The 18,517-nt window shown below is 50.0% G+C and overlaps 1 protein-coding gene across 3 annotated transcripts in view; it reads right to left on the minus strand.

Moving 5' to 3' along the window:
* Positions 1-18,517, minus strand: part of MRPL28 (mitochondrial ribosomal protein L28) — a 64,416-nt gene that overhangs the window by 35,158 nt on the left and 10,741 nt on the right. For all 3 annotated transcript variants that reach the window (XM_029576185.1, XM_029576186.1, XM_029576187.1), the window contains exon 2: positions 2,919-3,208. In XM_029576185.1, the coding sequence (XP_029432045.1) occupies positions 2,919-3,206 (288 nt within the window). In that variant the 5' untranslated portion in view covers positions 3,207-3,208. The remainder of the gene's footprint in view (positions 1-2,918; positions 3,209-18,517) is intronic.

Consider the following 18,517-nt stretch of genomic DNA (forward strand, 5'->3'; position numbering starts at 1 on the left):
GACCAACTCTTCGTAGAAGAGCGAAATCAAACCCCCTATCCTGGGGGTCGACGTGTGGGTTGGCTTGGCATCATTGGGCTGGTTTTGAGGATGCGCCTTGGCCCGGTCCGTCCTTGCCAGGCCCTCGCCCTTGAAAGGGCCGGTTCCAGGAATGAGAGCAGGAGGACGGTGTCCGTGTAGGGGGGGGGTGTGTGTGTGTGTGTGTGTGTGTCTGTTGCCTCGTATTATGAAACCGGCATTGCGTGTGAAAATGACTTCGAGGAACTGAAGGATCTTGTGGAACGTGGTTGATCCTCCGGGAGTCTATGCACTGCATTTTCGCCTAGGGATTTGATGATCTGATCCAGATCTTCCCCGAAAAGGAACTTTCCCTTGAAAGGGGGGGACCCCCAGACGAGTCTTCGAGGAGGAATCAGCCGACCAGTTGCGGAGTCATAAAAGGCAGCGGACTGAGACCGCAGCCACCACAGACCGGGCCAGGACCCGTAAAAGATCATATAAAGCGTCCGCTCCATAGGCAATCACGGCCTCCAATCTGTCTGCCTGGTGGGCCTCCTCTGTAGGCAGATTCTGGGAGGTGAGAAGTTGTTGGACCCAGCGGAGACCTGCCTTTGCGCCAGTGAGCTGCAGATGGCCGCTCGCACCCCGAGCGCTGATACCTCAAAAACTCTCGAGGTAAACCTCTAACTTCCTGTCTTGAAGGTCCCGCAGCGCCGTGCCCCCCGTGACCGGGATGGTAGTATGTTTTGTGACCGCAGAGACCACAGAATCCACTGTCAGAACCTTGAGTAGGTCCAGAAACTCCTCCGGTAGGGCATATAGCTTCCATGGCCCTGCTGACCTTCAGGGTGGCCTCGGGCGAATCCCATTCTCTGGAAAGTAACTATAGAAACGTGGGATGGGTAGGGAAAGCCCTGGCCGGCGGCCGGAGCCCAGCCAGAACAGGGTCCCCCTTTTTTGCCTTGGGATCGGGTCCTGGCGGCTCCTGGGGGGTATCGATATCCAGCTCCTGCAGGATGTGCGGAATCAGATTATCCAGCTCATCCCGTTGAAAAATGCGGAGTACCCAGGGGTCGTCCCCCTCCATCTGGGCCGCCAATAAAGGGTTGTCCCCGACCGGATCTGGAACCGGGCCCCCCCCCCCCGTGGTGAAGGATAGCCTCTGGGTGGTCCAGGGGGGTCCCGGGATGCACCCGTCATCTCTCTTTCCAGTGTGTAACAGCCCTGGGGAGGGCCCCCCCCATTCGTGCCAGCTTGTGAGGTGGAGGTCCCGGGATGAAATCCAGCAGCTGAGACATTCTTTGTATAAAGCATTGTGCATCAAAACCACAAACTCCAGAGAAAAAGCTGGGACCCCCGAGTGGGGCCCAACCAGAGGCTCCCCCGATGGAAAGCTCAGACTCGTGGACAGGGGCCAAAACTGGTGGCAGCGCCGGGAACGCTCTGTCTCCTCCTCGGAGGTCCCGGCATCAGACGTCTCTTGCTGCAAAATGGCCGCCGTTCCCACGCTCAGCGGGAACGCGACCTGGCGCTGTCCTCCCTCGCGGTCCTGTCCGCGAAGTCCTGCATCACCCCCTGCTGCGAGCCACCCTCCCTACGGGGGAGGTAGCTCGTACAAAGCCCCTCCCTCGAAAGCTGACCCCCGAGCCAGCCACACGCTTTACAGACCGCCGCTCTCGGCATGCCGGGTCGGGGGAGGGAGCGCGGAACAATCACTCCTCGGCACCTGGAAGATGACCCAAGCCAAAGGACCGCCCCGAACACCCCACCGACCCGGGAACACTCCGAAGGCCGCCGGGGAATGGGACCTCCCGGCGGACGGCGGCCCCGGGGAATGATATGTCACGGGGCCGCGGGTCGACACACGGTTGGCGGGGGGAAGAGGTTAGAGCCTCTAACTTGCACCCTGGTGGTCCGGCGTGAATAAAAGACAAGCCTGCAAGGAAAATGAAATATGCACTTACCCAATGTAATAAAAGGAAACAGTGAGAAGAAAAAAGGGAACAGAAACAGGCCTGTCAGCAAGTACCGGGGGGGGGGGGGGGGGGGGGGGGAGTCAACAGAGGTGACTCCTCCAAACTCAAGCCAGCCCCCTATTCCCTTTTTTTTTTTTTTAACACTTGATCCCACAATAATAAGAAAGAATAGCAGCCTAGCTGAGCCAAACCAAACCCACTAAGCTACTATAATGGGGAACTGAAGGTCCCCTGCTCCTTCTGCTGGAGTCAGAAAGATACTGAGCAAGGAGACCAGGGTTATGGGCTTATGTAGCACCTTCCCCAGAAATTTTGGTCTGACTCCCTCTGCTGGAAGGGGGAATAACCCACCGTCTGGACTGATCCTGGTACGTACAGGGAATATGGAAGCCCTACAAAAACCCCTCCTTTTCTTTTTAGCTTTACCTGAGCTCAGCCTGTCCCAGTTGAACAGAGGCAGTCTCCAGCAGCTGGAGGAGAGGGCATATACTGTCCCCGCCGCGCTCGGCTTCCTTAATCCGCTGCCTTTAAGCTGTTTCAACATCTAAGTCCATGCCAGTACCGGACCAAGGCACTCATCTAAGGGACCACGGAAATCACCTCAGAAATTCTCAACTGGGGGAGGGACTATTTGGTAGCTCCGCAGGAGAGCAGGGCGAATAAATTTCCCTTTCTTTCTACAACTAAAGCAATCCCCAGTAGGGAGATACATGTCCACCATCTGCTGGAGACGGAGAATACTGGCAAGCTGTTGTCACTGTAGATATATATACTGTGATGTCAGCTTTGCTCAATCTCCACCTGCTTGTAGAAGTACATAACCCACTGGTTCTGAATTCAACTGTCTGGATGCTAAGAAACCCACATTTTCAATCTTTATATATTTCTTTCTCTCTTTAACATATAAAAGAAAAGCTATGAGCATGAGTTCGCTCAACTTACCTTGTCGTTTCTGGCATATCTGAACCCACTGATCCAGCCTTCGCCGCCCCACAGTCCCCGATCAGCTTCAGGGGGGAAGTAGGGCTTGATGGGGACATCTTGCACCCGCTCCCGCTGTCCTGTCTTTGGGTTTAGTGTATATTTGACCCCGAGAGGTTGCCAATGAACTGCAGTAGGCGTCTTAGTCTCCTGTATAGATCGCAGATAGTGGGCTGGTAAGCGGGAGTAAATCCCTTCTTTCAGCTTCAGAGTCTCCCAGATTGCAGGAGGGTACTTATGCAATGGCATAGCTGAGAAAGAAGCAGGGAAAACACAAAAATGAATAATCTGTACACAAAGTCTTCAGAAGTGTATTTAAGCACTGTATCCAAAACATTTAGTAACAAAGATGCGACACCTCTTCCCATTTTTGGGATGCAGAACAAATGCATGTTCTTATGATTGCTCCTGAGTTGAGGACAGAGCTCTCTCCAGGAGAATCTTTAAATAAAGGTTACTTCCCAATAAAAATCTCATGTTCTGCTACAACAATCCACGAAGAAATTAGCTGCATCAGTGGGAGAGGAGTATGAAGTCTCCAGCCCTTTGTTGTTGATTGCTATGGTGCAAGGGGAACACCAGAAAAAAGCCGGCTTTTGTTTTATGTTCCTTTCGAGAGAGAACTAGAAATAAATGTATGACAGGAGTATAGAGTCTTCCTGATGTGCCATCAAATTGTACACTGATTTTATTCCTAGAAGGTGCTAGGAATATAAATGACCAGAGTATCAAGTCTTTCTGAGAGTTGACTGTAAATGTGATTTACAATTATGTGTACACTGACGGTACAGAAGCATTTGGTAAAAGGCAATTTCCTGTAAAATCTCGAGTGGTTGATTTTAAAGATGGACAGTAGTGGAGAAGATATGAGAAAAATTTTTTTTTTACTAAAACAAGTTTTACTGGATTAGTGTGGGTTATGAAAGACTATGAGATACGAAACTGACATGTGTGATGATTTAATTTCTAAAATATGGGGAGTATATTTTCACAAAGCTCTCCACATAGCACAGAGGTAAATTGTTTGTCTAATCATCAGCAAATAGATAAAATGTACGTAAAGCAATGGCATGGCTTGATTGAAGATAAGCGTAAATTACAGTTTCCATTAGCGGGGACATTTAATATGGAAAAACTGTTATATTTAAAAGAAACATTAGAAGCAAAGAAAAATAAAATTAAAAAGAAAATTGGTTCTTACCTGATAATTTTCGTTCCTGTAATACCACGGATCAGTCCAGACTCCTGGGTTTTGCCCCCCCTCTAGCAGATGGAGACAGAATTTTACAAACAAAACTCCGCCTTATCTAGGCTGGTGCCACCTACAGTCCGGCAGTATTACTTAATATCAAAGCAGAATGGATCACAAAACACCCAAACTAACTATATACAGTAACCTAACAACTTCAACCGGCTCAATAAACTCCCAAATGGGAACAGAATCCGTGCTATCGATAACTGTACCTACCGAATTGACCTGTGAATTGAAAGGAAACGCACAGTACGGACTCTCCCTTTCCTTGTCAGAACTAATGGGCGGGACTCTGGACTCATCCTTGGTACTACAGGAACGAAAATTATCAGGTAAGAACCAATTTTCTTTTCCCTGTACGTACCCGGATCAGTCCAGACTCCTGGGATGTACCAGAGCTGTCATTAAATGGGTTGAGATCCGGAGAGGCCCGCTCAGAGCACCCCTTCTCCAAATCCAGCGTTTCCTGGAGCCTTAACATCCAGATGATAATGTCTGGCAAAAGTATGTAAGGGCTTCCATGTAGCCACCCTACAAATCTCCTCTGGAGATATTTGTTGGCATTCTGCCCAGGATGCGGTCTGAGATCATGTAGAATGAGCGCGTAGTCCCACCGGCAGGGACCTTCCCTGCAATAGATACGCAGAGCTTATGGTCTACTTCAACCAGCGAGCAATGGTAGTCTTGGAAGCAGCATTACCTCTTCTAGGCCCACTCCAAAGCACGAAGAGGTGGTCCGATACCTGGAAAGCGTTGGTAACTTCCAGGTAACGCAACAACGTCCGGACATCCAATTTTCGAAAGTCCTTAGACAAAGGATCTGAGCTGTCCAAATCCGAAAACGATGGGAGTTCTACTGTCTGATTTAAATGAAAGGAAGAAAAAACTGTGCGCAGCGACACTCCAGACTCCGAGATCCGCAAAAAGGGCTCCCAACAAGACAGGGCTTGAAGTTCGGATAACCGCCTTGCAGAGGCAATAGCCACTAAAAACACCATATTCAGAGTTAGATCCTTCAAGGTGACCTTGCAGATAGGCTCAAAGGGTGCGCCGCACAAAGCCTTAAGTACCACATTCAGATTCCAGGAAGGACAAGGCCGTCAAAACAGCGGGCATAAATGTTTTGCCCCTTTAAGGAATCGAACCACATCTGGGTGAGACGCCAAAGGCGCACTGTGGATCTGACTGCGCAAAAACCCCGGTGCCGCCACCTGAACATGCAAGGAACTACATGAGAGACTCTTTGCCAAACCATCCTGAAGAAAATGCAAAACATCCGGAACGGTCGCACGAGTAGGCACCATCTCCCGATCAAGGCACCATGTCTCAAATACCTTCCAAACCCGCACATAAGATAATGACGTAGAAACTTTGCGGGACCTTAGGAGAGTGGTTACTACAGCATCCGAATACCCTCTGGATTTCAGCCTTTGCCTCTCAAAAGCCATGCCGCTAGACAAAAGCGTTCGACCTGGTCGAAACAAATGGGTCCCTGATGTAGAAGATCCGGCACATACTGAAATCGAATATGTTCCTCTAAGGCCAGATTTACCAGATCCGCAAACCAAGGACGTCGTGGCCAATCGGGAGCTACGAGCACCACTTCTGTTGGGTGCAACTCTATGCGTTGCAGAATCCTGCCGATGAGGGGCCACGGAGGGAACACATACAGTAGAACATCCGTTGGCCAAGGCAGTACCAGTGCGTCCACGCTCTCCGCTCCTGTCTCCCTGCGACGAGTGAAGAAACGAGGAGCTTTGGCATTCTTGAACGTCGCCATCAGGTCCAGGGCGGGAGTCCCCCACTGTGCACAAATGAGTCGAAATGTGGCCTCCGCGAGTTCCCACTCTCCGGGGTCTAGATGATTGCGACTGAGAAAATTTGCCTGAACGTTCTCTACCCCGGCAATGTGAGAGGCTGCTATGCTGTACAAATGCTGCTCCGCCCACGCGATCAATTGACGGGCTTCGGACGCCACTGGTTGACTCTTGGTTCCCCCCTGTCGATTGAAGTAAGCCACAGTGGTCGCATTGTCTGATAGAACCCTGACTGACTTGCCGTGGACCAGCAGAAGGAAGGCCTGCAGTGCCAAGCTAACCGCTCTGGTCTCTAGATGATTGATGGACCAACAAGCTTCCTGCGGGGACCATTGCCCCTGCACTGACTTTCGCAGGCAAACTGCTCCCGAACCGGACAAGCTGGCATCCGTGGTGACCACTGTCCAGGATGGAACTACCAACGGTACTCCGCAGCTCAAGTTGCTCTGACACAACCACCAATCCATGCTGGACCGAGCTGACTGCGTGAGTGGTAATGGCAGATGAAATTGTTCTGACACTGGGTTCCATCGGGAAAGCAACGCTGACTGTAAGGGCCGCATATGAGCGAAGGCCCAGGGAACCAATTCCAACATCGAAGTCATTGACCCCAACACCTGAAGATAATCCCAGACTATTGGGACTGGCTTGGATAACAAGTGTAGGGCCTGACCCTGTAACTTGAACATGCATTCCCGTGTGAGAGACACCGTTCCCCGACGAGTGTCGAACAAGGCTCCCAAAATCTCCAGAGATTGAGAAGGCACCAGCAGGATTTTTGATGCATTGACCACCCAGCCGAGAGTTTGCAATAATTGAAGCACCCGTTGAACTGCTTCCTGACAGAGCAACTCCGACTTGGCACGAATCAGCCAATCGTCCAAGTACGGGTGTACCAGAAAACCTTCCCTGCGAAGATGCGCTGCTACCACCACCACAATCTTGGTGAAAGTTTGAGGCGCGGTAGCAAGGCCGAACGGCAGCGCCTGAAACTGGTAATGCTGACCCAGCACGGCGAACCTTAGGAATCACTGGTGCTCCGCCCAGATTCCGATGTGAAGATACACTTCTGTGAGGTCCAGGGATGCTAGAAATTCCCCCTGCCTCACTGAAGCAATCACGGACCGCAGGGTCTCCATACGAAAATGAGATATTCGCAGACATCTGTTGACTCTTCAGGTCGAGAATAGGACGAAAGGTTCCTTCTGTTTTTGGTACCACGAAGTAAATGGAATAACGGCCCCTGCGGAGTTCATACGGCGGAACCGGAACAATCGCGCCGAGGTCGCGAAGACGTCTCAGCTTCTCTCTTACCACCTGGCGCTTGTCTGTAAAACCGCAGGGCGATACCAGGAAGCACTGGCAAGGCTGACGTACAAAATCTAACACGTAACCGTATCTTATCACATCTAGGACCCACTGATCCGATGTGATTCTGGTCCACTCCTCGTAAAACCGAGACAATCTGCCCCCGACCACTGGCACCGAGGAATGGACCGGCTGCACATCATTGTGCAGGCTTTCCACTCTGCACATTCTGACCGGCCCCCGGCCAGCTGAAGCGGCGTCTGCGAAAGGACTGAGAGTACGTCTGCTGCCTGTTGGCACTATGGCGAAAAGAGGAAACCGACCCCTGAGAAGTCCGAGGCCTCCGACCTCCTCGAAATCGAGAACGGGAAGAAGGAGCCCCTTTTGACCTTGGTCTGTCCTCTGATAAGCAATGCACCTTGTTCTCAATCAGATCCTCCAATTCCTTGCCAAATAACAACTTGCCCTTAAACGGCAACGACCCCAGCCAGGCTTTAGATGACACATCCGCTGCCCAGTGGCGGAGCCGCAACAAGCATCGCGCTGAAACAGCCAAAACCATGGATCTGGCCGATGTGCGAAGCAAATCATAAAAGGCATCCTCACTATAGGCAATCACCGCTTCTAGATGCCCCGCCTGATGTGCTTCCTCTGTGGAAAGCGAGTCGTTGGCCAGTAGCTGTTGCACCCACAGAAGACCTGCTCGCAAGGAGAAAATACTGCAGATAGCTGCACGAATACCTAGTGCAGAGACCTCGAAGATCTTTTTAAGCTGTATCTCCAGCTTACGTTCCTGTAAATTTTTAAGAGCCGTCCCCCCGGTAACCGGGATGGTGGTCTTCTTTGTGACCGCCGCCACAGCCGAATCTATCTTAGGAATCCTCAACATCCAATGCCTTCTCGGGCAGAGGGTAGAGCTTATCCATTGCTTTAGCCACCTTGAGGCCCAAATCAGGGGTATCCCATTCCTTGAAAAGTAAATCAGACGCTGAAAAATGAAACGGGAAAGCGGAAGGAAGACCCCTCAGTCCCAAGACTACCGGGTCCGTAGCACCAAGCCTGGATTCTTCCTGCAGCAATTGTATCCCTAATTCTCCGAGAATTTCCGGGATGAGGGGCCCCAGCTCGTCCCATTGAAAGAGACGGACTACTTTCGGGTCATCCCCATCTGTCCCATGGGTATCTCTCAGACTACCGGACAACTGGTCTCCGTCCCCTTCAACCCCACCTCGGGGGTTGAGACGGGAGGTCCTGGTCCCCCTGCTGTTCCTCCGGCTCATCTGTATCCGAAGAAGAATCCGGATCTCCTTGCAGGGTCCGCAATCTGAAAGGCCGGGGCCCCTCGGCAAGATCCGGTGCCTGGACAGGCTTAGCCCACTTCCCAGCCCCTAGAAGGGGGTCCGGACTGTGTGAACCATGGGGTCTCTTCCTGACTGATCTAAGGGCCTTGAATGCTTTGTTTAAACTGTATTATCTTGGGAAACTGACTGCGATTCATCAGGATAATCTAGATAAATTTTACAAAATATGGCATCCTTACATAGGGCCTGATTTTTAAAAGCATTTACTCACTTAAAACTGGATTTTACTCGAGTAAATGCACTTTACTCGTATAAGTGGGCTTTTGAAAATTGCTACAATATATGCCATGAATTGTCCATAGGATTTGCTCGCGTAAGTGTCCTTTACTCAAGTAAATGGCTTTTGAAAATTGCTACAATAGCAGTTACATTTACACATGTAAATCCTTATGAAAATTACCCCCCTAATGAGGCTACGGGTGGACACTAAACTACATTGAGTTGCACCTAATGGGGAGGGGGGTTAATATTTTTCCTTCTTTATTTTTATCATTTATAATTATGTTGCATGGTCAAAAGGGGGGGGGGGGGGGGAGTTAAGGGGATAGGAAAATTGTTGTGATATCCTGATTTCTGTACAGTTTTTCTGGTTACCAATTATGTATCCTGTATTGTTTTTCTGACACTGTACCAGTGCAATTAGGTCCCTTGCTTACATTGCATGCTTTTCTGCTTTCAGCATCCTTTCCTATGAATTGTTAGGACATGATTAATTATGCATTGCACTATATTTTGTGCACCTTGGGGTACATTTTAAAAACAGCGCACGAGCGTACTTTTGTTCATGCACCAGGCGCAAACAAAAGTACGCCGGATTTTATAAGATACGTGCGTAGCCGCGCGTATCTTATAAAATCCGGGGTCGGTGCGCGCAAGGGGGTGCACATTTGTGCAACTTGCACGTGCCGAGCCCTGCGCGTGCTGCCCGTTCCCTCCTGCCTCCCCCCACATTCCCCTCCCTTCCCCTATCTAACCCACCCCCCAGCCCTACCTAAATCCTCCTACTAACCTTTATCCGCGAAGTTACGCCTGCCTCCGGGCAGTCTTAACTTACGCGTGCCGCCTGTCTGCTGGCGCGGCAGGCCCTGACACAGGCCGCTGTGTCGGGGCACTCGGCCATGCCCCCAAGCCAACACCACGCCCCCGACCGCCCCTTTTTGCAAGCCCTGGGACTTACGCGCGTCCCAGGGCTTGCTCGGCGCGTGCAGGTGTGTTTTTTAAGGGTTACGCGCATAACTTATGCGCGTATCCCTTTTAAAATCTGGCCCCTAATGCAGTTTTTTCTCTCAACCAGAACAGAGATTATGTGATGTGCAAGCTGCTCTAAACACAGCAGAGATTTCTGCTTGTGAAATTTTTGCTTTTCCTGAAACTGCTGCCATAGGCTGTATGCAAACTGCAGAAATGGATTTTGATTTTTCAGATATTCCTGAGTACTTGTGGTCTGTAGATAATTATGATGTTGGTCATTTACAAATTGATCTAGTAATTAAAGATTTGTTACAAGGTGTTATAATTAAATTACTAACTGAAGCAGCTATTCCATGTAATTTTCCAATTTTGCCAATATTAAAACCTCTCTCAGATAAGAGGTTTGTATAAGATTTAAGATATGTAATTGCCATAGTACTTCCTATCAGTCTAATCATACCTAATCCTTACACCGTCACACATTCCCCTGAATCTACCTATTTTACAATTATAGATTTATGCTCCGTGTACTTTATTATTAAATTTCTTATTTTAGTAGATGTAGCTTTCATTAGCTAATAAGGCTTAGAAAAACAATATATTTATATTGTTTTTGGATTGACGCTGAGTTGAACTGACTCTGTGTTTTTTGATCCTGTACTCATGACTCTCTAGTTAACCTGTTGATTTGTTCCTATGCCTTCTTGCTTTCCTTTTGGTTCAATGTATCCATTCCCCCCCTCCCTGTTTTTTGTAATTTCCTCCCTTTCGATGGTTTGATGTAAACCGATGTGATGTTTCGGCTAACGTCGGTATATAAGACGCTTTAAATAAATAAATAAATAAATTTAATAATTCTATGCAGGTATCCTGAAAACTAATCTTCTGTACTGCTTTATTGCAAAAGAAAGCTTATGGCTTGATTTTTAGTATCCAGAATTTTAGCTGTGATGATTTATATATATTAAATTCTTTTTTAAGGTTCTTATCTTTTCCAAGCCTAAAAAAAAGAAATATTGTCTATGAATGAACATCCAGTTTTATTTAAAATACTACACTATAAAGATTTTAGAAAAAACATAAGGAAAGTTTGTTTTTACTGTTTTTATTTCGAATACTATGTACAATCGTACCTCCTGCACTATAGAAACGTAATAAGACGCGAACAGAAATATTTTTTTCTGTCCTTTCCCTATCAAGGTAGTTGACTTGCTCGGTGTATGCCGCCGAATTGAAATTGCTAAATGCATTTGGTTGGGGGTTAATTCAAAATATATCCATCTGTTCATAATTATAGCTATCTTTAAGAAAAGCTAAATCATTTATTTTATTATCTGTCTTGTTTAGCCTTAGGAAGAAAAACTGAATAATAAATACAATAAGTAAAATGGCGTCTAAAAGCTAGAACGTTTCTCTCTTCCCATTCCCCCAGGAATTTAGTGCTATAAGTATAGCTTAATTTGTTACGGAACCTTTATAAGAAAATAATAAATGTATCTTATTTTTCCTTGTTTTTGAATTAAGACAGAATTATCTATTAACAATTAAATCACTACAAGAATAAATGTTCAGTCATATATTAAACACTGAAGTATAAAATGTTCAGACTATCCAATAACCTTGCATAGGAAGAGATTATACGTGAATCAGAATATATTTTATTTCAAGTTCTTCCCAGAACAAGAAACGGAGTATGATAGTGTCTGCGCAGGATTATCATATTCCTCCTTGGCAAATATTTATGATCCATTTCATGTTCTGAAGATTTGTTTAAGTTTAAATCCCTACTTTTAAATAACAGTTGAAATTCATGCATTTGGAAAAATATTTATTTTCAGTTGTTTAGAAATATGCTTTTGGCTTCCATGAGTCTGAATAGAAAATAGCCCCACCCTTAGGAATTGATTCCTTGTTGCAGCAAAAAAAAAGGAACCCTGACACAGAGTATGCTTAACAACCATGGAAGATTTGTTTTGAGGAACAGGCATGAAGATGACATTTTTTTTTATTCCTGGATTCATACATTTCTTCATAAAAACTGTCTTTTGTGATCTATTTTTTTTCAAAAACTGATAGAAATTTATTTATTTAGTACATTTTTATACCGACATTCATGATACAGATCATATCGGTTTACAAGGAACAGGGGTTATAACATTAACCTTAACATAGAAGAAGAGGCAAAAATTTACAATAAAACAAGGGTAATGGAACTCGGAATATGAAGAAGCCAGAAGTAGAGAGGTAACTCGGTAACTATAACAAATCAATGATAATGTCTGAGATGGCGTGCACTGAACAGAAGGCCTTGGTAAATGATCTGTGGCATAGCTGATGTAGACCTGTTCATTATTTCATTAATGTTAACATTAATGAAATAAAGGAAAATTAGTTTCTTACCTGATAATTTTCGTTCCTGTAGTACCAAGGATCAGTCCAGGACACCTGGGTTGTGACTCCGCACCAGTAGATGGAGACAGAGCAAAACTGTCGGACTGCGTCACATATGACTCTGTGTCAGTCACAGCCCCTCAGTCATACGTAATGTCAAAGTAGAAACACAACCACAGAACTAAAACTAGCTATAAACCGCTAATTAGAACGGGGAAATAAACACCCCTGCCGGAAACTGACTCTCCAACCGAGAGAGCTAAACAAGCGGACCAGATTAACCCAGAACAATGAGCGGACTCTCCGTTACTTCAGCGCAGCACTGCGGGCGGGATCCTGGACTGATCCTTGGTACTACAGGAACGAAAATTATCAGGTAAGAAACTAATTTTCCTTTCCCTGTACGTACCAGGATCAGTCCAGGACATCTGGGATGTACCAGAGCTAAGTTACCGAGGGTGGGAAGCAGAGAGTCCCGCTCGGAGTACCCTCTCTCCAAAACCCCCGGAATCGGTAGCCCGGACATCCAACCGGTAATGCCTGATAAAGGTATGCAACGACTTCCAGGTAGCCGCCCTGCAAATCTCTTGAGGCGACACCTGAGAAGCTTCCGCCCAAGACGCAGCTTGAGATCGAGTCGAGTGAGCCCGAAGACCCACGGGAAGCGGTTTTCCCCGCACCAAGTACGCCGAACCAATGGCCTCCTTGAGCCAACGGGCGATCGTCGTGCGGGACGTTGCGGCCCCTTTCTTTGGACCAGAGAACAAAACAAACAGATGATCTGTGACCCGAAATGGATTAGTGACCTCCAGATAGCGAAGGAGGGATCTCCGCACGTCAAGCTTCCGTAATTCCCTCGCGTCTAGATCAGAGGACTCCCCGACCGCGAAAGCGGGCAGCTCAACCGACTGATTTACGTGGAAAGACGACACCACTTTCAGCAGAAAGGAAGGAACCGTCCGCAAGGAAACTCCGGAATCGGAAATACGCAAGAAGGGTTCCCTACAGGACAAGGCCTGTAACTCCGAAACACGCCGTGCCGAGGCAATCGCCACCAAGAACACCGTCTTCAACGTGAGATCTTTAGTAGTTGTGCGTTTCAAGGGCTCAAACGGCGCCTCGCATAAAGCGGAGAGAACCCAATTGAGATTCCAAGCCGGACAGGGGAGACGCAATGGAGGACGAAGGTGCTTAGCTCCCCGAAGGAAACGAGCTATATCCGGGTGAAGAGCCAGGGATGTACCACGGACCTTACCCCGCAAACAACCAAGCGCCGCCACTTGGACCCGTAGAGAACTGCACGCCAGACCTTTGGCCAGACCTGCCTGGAGGAATGCCAGAATGTCGGAGACGGAAGCCGAAGTGGGGTCCACCCCACGTTGCTCGCACCATTCCTCAAAAACCACCCAGACACGGACATAAGCCAGGGACGTCGACTGCTTCCTGGAACATAGCAACGTGGCTACCACCGCATCTGAGTAACCTTTCCTCTTCAGCCGATTCCTCTCAAAAGCCATGCCGCGAGACAGAAGTGATCCGCATCCTCCAAACAGACGGGGCCCTGATGGAGTAGACCCGCCATTCCCTGGAGCCGAAGGGGTGCCGTTACTGCAAGCTGGACGAGGTCTGCGAACCACGGCCGGCGTGGCCACTCCGGAGCTACCAGGATTACGTTGGCCGGGTGCAACTCTATGCGCCGCAGAATCTTGCCAATCATCGGCCACGGGGGAAACACGTACAGCAGCACATCCGTCGGCCAGGGAAGCACCAACGCATCGACGCCTTCTGCCCCCCGTTCTCGACGTCGACTGAAAAATCGCAGAGCCTTCGCGTTGTGCCACGTGGCCATCAGATCCATGTGGGGCACTCCCCACGTTTCGCAAATGAGAAGAAACGCTTCGTCCGCCAGCTCCCACTCTCCGGGATCCAGACGATGACGGCTGAGAAAATCCGCCTGAACGTTGTCGACTCCTGCAATGTGAGAGGCTGCTACGTTGCTGAGATGTAGCTCTGACCAGGCCATCAAGCGCTGAGCATCCTCCGCCACCTGTGGGCTCCTTGTCCCGCCTTGGCGGTTGATGTAGGCCACTGTGGTCGCGTTGTCCGACAAACACTCGGACCGCCTTTCCCCGCACTAACGGTAGGAAGGCTTGCAGAGCCAGACGGACCGCTCTGGTCTCTAGTCTGTTGATAGACCACTGGGCTTGCGACACTGACCATAGGCCTTGGACTGAGCTCCCTAGGCAGACTGCTCCTCAACCGGAGAGGCTGGCATCCGTGGTCACCACCGTCCAATTGGGCACCAGAAGAGACACTCCAGAGGACAGATGACTGGAATCCAGCCACCAGCGTAGGCTGGACCTCGCGTGTCCCGCTAGTGGAAGCGGTAAGTGGAACTCCTCTGAAACCGGCTTCCAGCGGGACAGTAAGGACGACTGTAATGGACGCAGATGAGCGAACGCCCAGGGAACCAGCGCCAGCGTGGAAGCCATAGAACCTAGGACCGTAAGGTAATCGCAGACCCACGGTCGTCGGAGAGACAATAAGCGCCTTACTTGAGCTTGCAGCTTGCATATCCGTTCGTGCGACAGGAACACCTTGCCCTGCTTTGTGTCGAAAACGGCTCCCAGATATTCCAAGGTCTGCGTGGGTGTCAGATGACTCTTGTTGAAGTTGACCACCCATCCTAGGGACTGCAAAAGTTGGAGGACCCTGGCCACTGCCCCCCGACACTGATCCTCGGACTTCAGGAGACCTTCCCGGCGCAGTTGCGCCGCCACCACGACCATCACCTTCGTGAATGTACGGGGGGCCGTCGCGAGACCAAACGGGAGCGCTCGAAACTGGTAATGCCGTCCTAGAATGCAGAACCTGAGGAAGCGCTGGAACGACAGCTGAATGCCTATGTGAAGATACGCCTCCGTGAGATCTAGGGAGGCCAGATACTCACCTGGCCGTACCGCGGCGATTACAGACCGAATCGTCTCCATTTTGAAGTGAGGAACGCGCAGGCATCGGTTCACCCCTTTGAGATCCAGAATCGGTCTTGACGTGCCGTCTTTCTTTGGGACGATGAAGTAAATGGAGTAACGGCCCTTGCCGTGCTGGTTGACCAGGACGGGGGAAATGGCTCCCAAGCATTCCAAGCGCCAGATGGTGTCTAGCACCGCTGCCGTCTTCCCTGGAGCCTTGCAAGGTGAGACCAGGAACTTGTCCGCTGGCGTGCGAGCAAAATCTAACACGTAGCCGTGACTTATCACGTTGAGGACCCACTGGTCTGACGTTATGCCGGCCCATCTCTCGAAAAATAACATCAACCGCGCCCCGACGTTGGGAACGGCATGCTGGGGCTGCAGTGAGAGATGGGCCGACCACCTTTCATTGCGAAGCCTTGGCCCCTGCGCTCGCAGGGGCTCCCCCTTGTCTTCCGAAGCGCTTCCCCCGAAAGGACTGCTGCTGCCACTGCGGGGTACGGGAGGAGGAAGACCTATACGAGTGCCCGGACGACCTCTGAGGACGCGACTTCCTGGGACCACGGAAGCGGGACCTGGCCGAAAACGAAGACCGCGCCCTGGATCTGTCCTCCGGCAGCTTGAAAGCCCTGTTTTCCCCCAGGGAAATCATTAAATCATCCAATTCCTTGCCAAACAGTAATTTCCCTTTGAATGGTAGCGGCCCGAGATGAGCCTTGGAAGAACCATCCGCCGCCCAGTTGCGCAGCCACAGAAGTCGACGCGCTGAGACAGCAGCTACCATGGACCTAGCCGACGTGCGCAGCAGATCGTGCAGCGCATCTGCCCCATACGCTATTGCCGCTTCCAACCTATCCGCCTGCGATGCCTCGTCTGCGGAAAGCTCCGCATTGGCTTGAAGAACCTGGGCCCAGCGCAGGCTAGCCCGCATAGCGAAATTCGTGCAGATGGCGGCCCGTACTCCCAGCGCGGAAACCTCGAAAATCTTCTTAAGCTGCACTTCCAGCTTCCTGTCCTGGAGCTCCTTGAGGGCTGTCGCTCCCGTGACCGGGATGGTAGATCTCTTTGTTACCGCGGAAACCGCTGAATCCACCTTGGGAAGCTTGAGAAGGTCCAGCGCATCCTCCGGCAGCGGGTAAAGCTTGTCCATGGCCTTGCTGACCTTCAAACCCAACTCCAGGGTGTCCCATTCCCGGAACAGGATGTCCGTAGAAGAGAAATGAAACGGGAAAGCAACTGCTGGACCCGTGAGACCTAACAGGACCGGATCCATGTTCGCTTCCTTACGGACCACCACCGGGGGCGCCTCTATTCCCAGCTCCTGGAGAATGGCCGGGATTAGTGATGGAAGCTCCTCCCTGCGGAATAGCCAGACTACCTTGGGATCGTCTCCTTCCACGGCCTGTGATCCTTTTCCTGTGCCGGACTGAGCGGATCCGTCCGCCACCACCTCGTCGGCCCCCTTCAGGGGCTCCTCCGGGAAATCAGTGTCCGCCCCAGAGGAGGAATCGGAGTCCGCCTCCTGTGGGACGCCACGTGGAAGCTGCTTGCCTCGCGAAGCACCCTGGGGCACCTCCGGGACCCCCCTTGGCCTTCTTGACTTTTTCTCTGGGGGAGCCTTGCGGGTTCCACCCCGGCCACGCTTGCTTCTCTTATACTTCAGGATCTTGCGCAGCAAAAGCGCAAAGTCCTCTGAAAAGGACCCCGAGTCCGAAGAATTTTCACCGGGACTCCCAGGGGACCCCCCCCCCCCGCAGCGATCCGCTGCGGAGAAAGCGTGGGAGGCAAGGCCGAAGTTTCTGCCATCTCCCGCGCCATTTCGCGGCCAAAATGGCCGCCGCTCCCGCACTTAGCGGGAAAAGCTCTTGGGGCCTCTCAGCCGAGCCCCCACGCGGCGGCGATCAAGGAAGCCGAGAATGAGCCCCCCGAGGCGCCCCGGACGACCCTTCTCCGCCCGGGATACAAGCCGCGCAGAGGCTTTCGCGCGTGCGCCGAGCCGCAGGCCCGACAGGACGAGCCATGAGGCATGCTGACGAAACGCCGCGAAAACGGAGAGCAACGGCAGCAAAAAACAAATAAAACTTAGCGACCGACCTCCCCCCCTGCCAGCGGCGACGCGAAGCAACAGAGAGCAGGGAACAAAAACAAAAACTTTTTTTTTTTTTACAAAACGCCTATAGCTGTCCACGGTCCTGGAGCCCTAATCCAGCAGGGGTGAGTGAACCGGGCTCCCCGGTGTCACCCCTGATGCTGCTACTGGGAAAGCCGGGTCCTCGACCCTAGCAGCGGCCTCGCCCAGGGGGGATGGTTCCCTCAGAACCTCACAACCCCCCTGGGAGGCAGGGTGGATGGGACGTCAGTGACAATTTAAAAATCAAAAAATTCCCAATTAAAACCACCGTAGCCTAAACTGGCCTAAAACCAAGAAAAAAGAACCGACCGTGACGGAGTACCAGAACCAGGGCAGGCAGGAGCTGTGACCGCACCTGCACCATCTACTGGAGACAGAGTAAGACTGAGGGGCTGTGACTGACACAGAGTCATATGTGACGCAGTCCGACAGTTTTGCTCTGTCTCCATCTACTGGTGCGGAGTCACAACCTAGGTGTCCTGGACTGATCCTGGTACGTACAGGGAATGAGTTATTAAGAAAAGGACATATATGAATCTTGTAGTTATTGAAAGTGCACTGATTCCTACAGAAAACAGCTCAGTTTCCTTACAGACCAAAAATGTTGGGAAACCTGTTAAGCAAATCCCTTTACACATAATTACCAGTCATGGTCTTACTAATTATACATTATAAACAGAAGTATTGCAACACTTGAATAAATCAAACATTCTCATCAATTTGAGGATCTGGTACCCCATCCTGGGATCTGCGTTCCTGCAAGAATCTTTCTAAATCAAGAGGATCATAATAAACGTATTTCGTTCCATCTACCTTCATAAAACATTTACAGGGAAATTTTATATTTATTTGTATACCAAATGTTCTGGCCAATCCAGCTAAAGCAATAAATTTTTTCCTTCTTGCCTGAGTGTCTTTTGTCACATCTGGGTAGACCCATATTTTTTGACCCAGATAGAGAGAGGTTCTTTTTTCCATAAACTTATTTAATATCTTGTCCCTATCCAAAGTCAGGGCAAACTTTACAATTAAAGTTCCCCTCATCTCTATCTGGGTACTGAATGACGACTCTATCAGATCAGTGACATTCAATGGAGACTCTTGTAATGGCAGGTTCAGATTTTGATTTTGTTCTCT

This window comes from Rhinatrema bivittatum, chromosome 14, assembly GCF_901001135.1.
Source record: "Rhinatrema bivittatum chromosome 14, aRhiBiv1.1, whole genome shotgun sequence".
NCBI lineage: Eukaryota > Metazoa > Chordata > Amphibia > Gymnophiona > Rhinatrematidae > Rhinatrema > Rhinatrema bivittatum.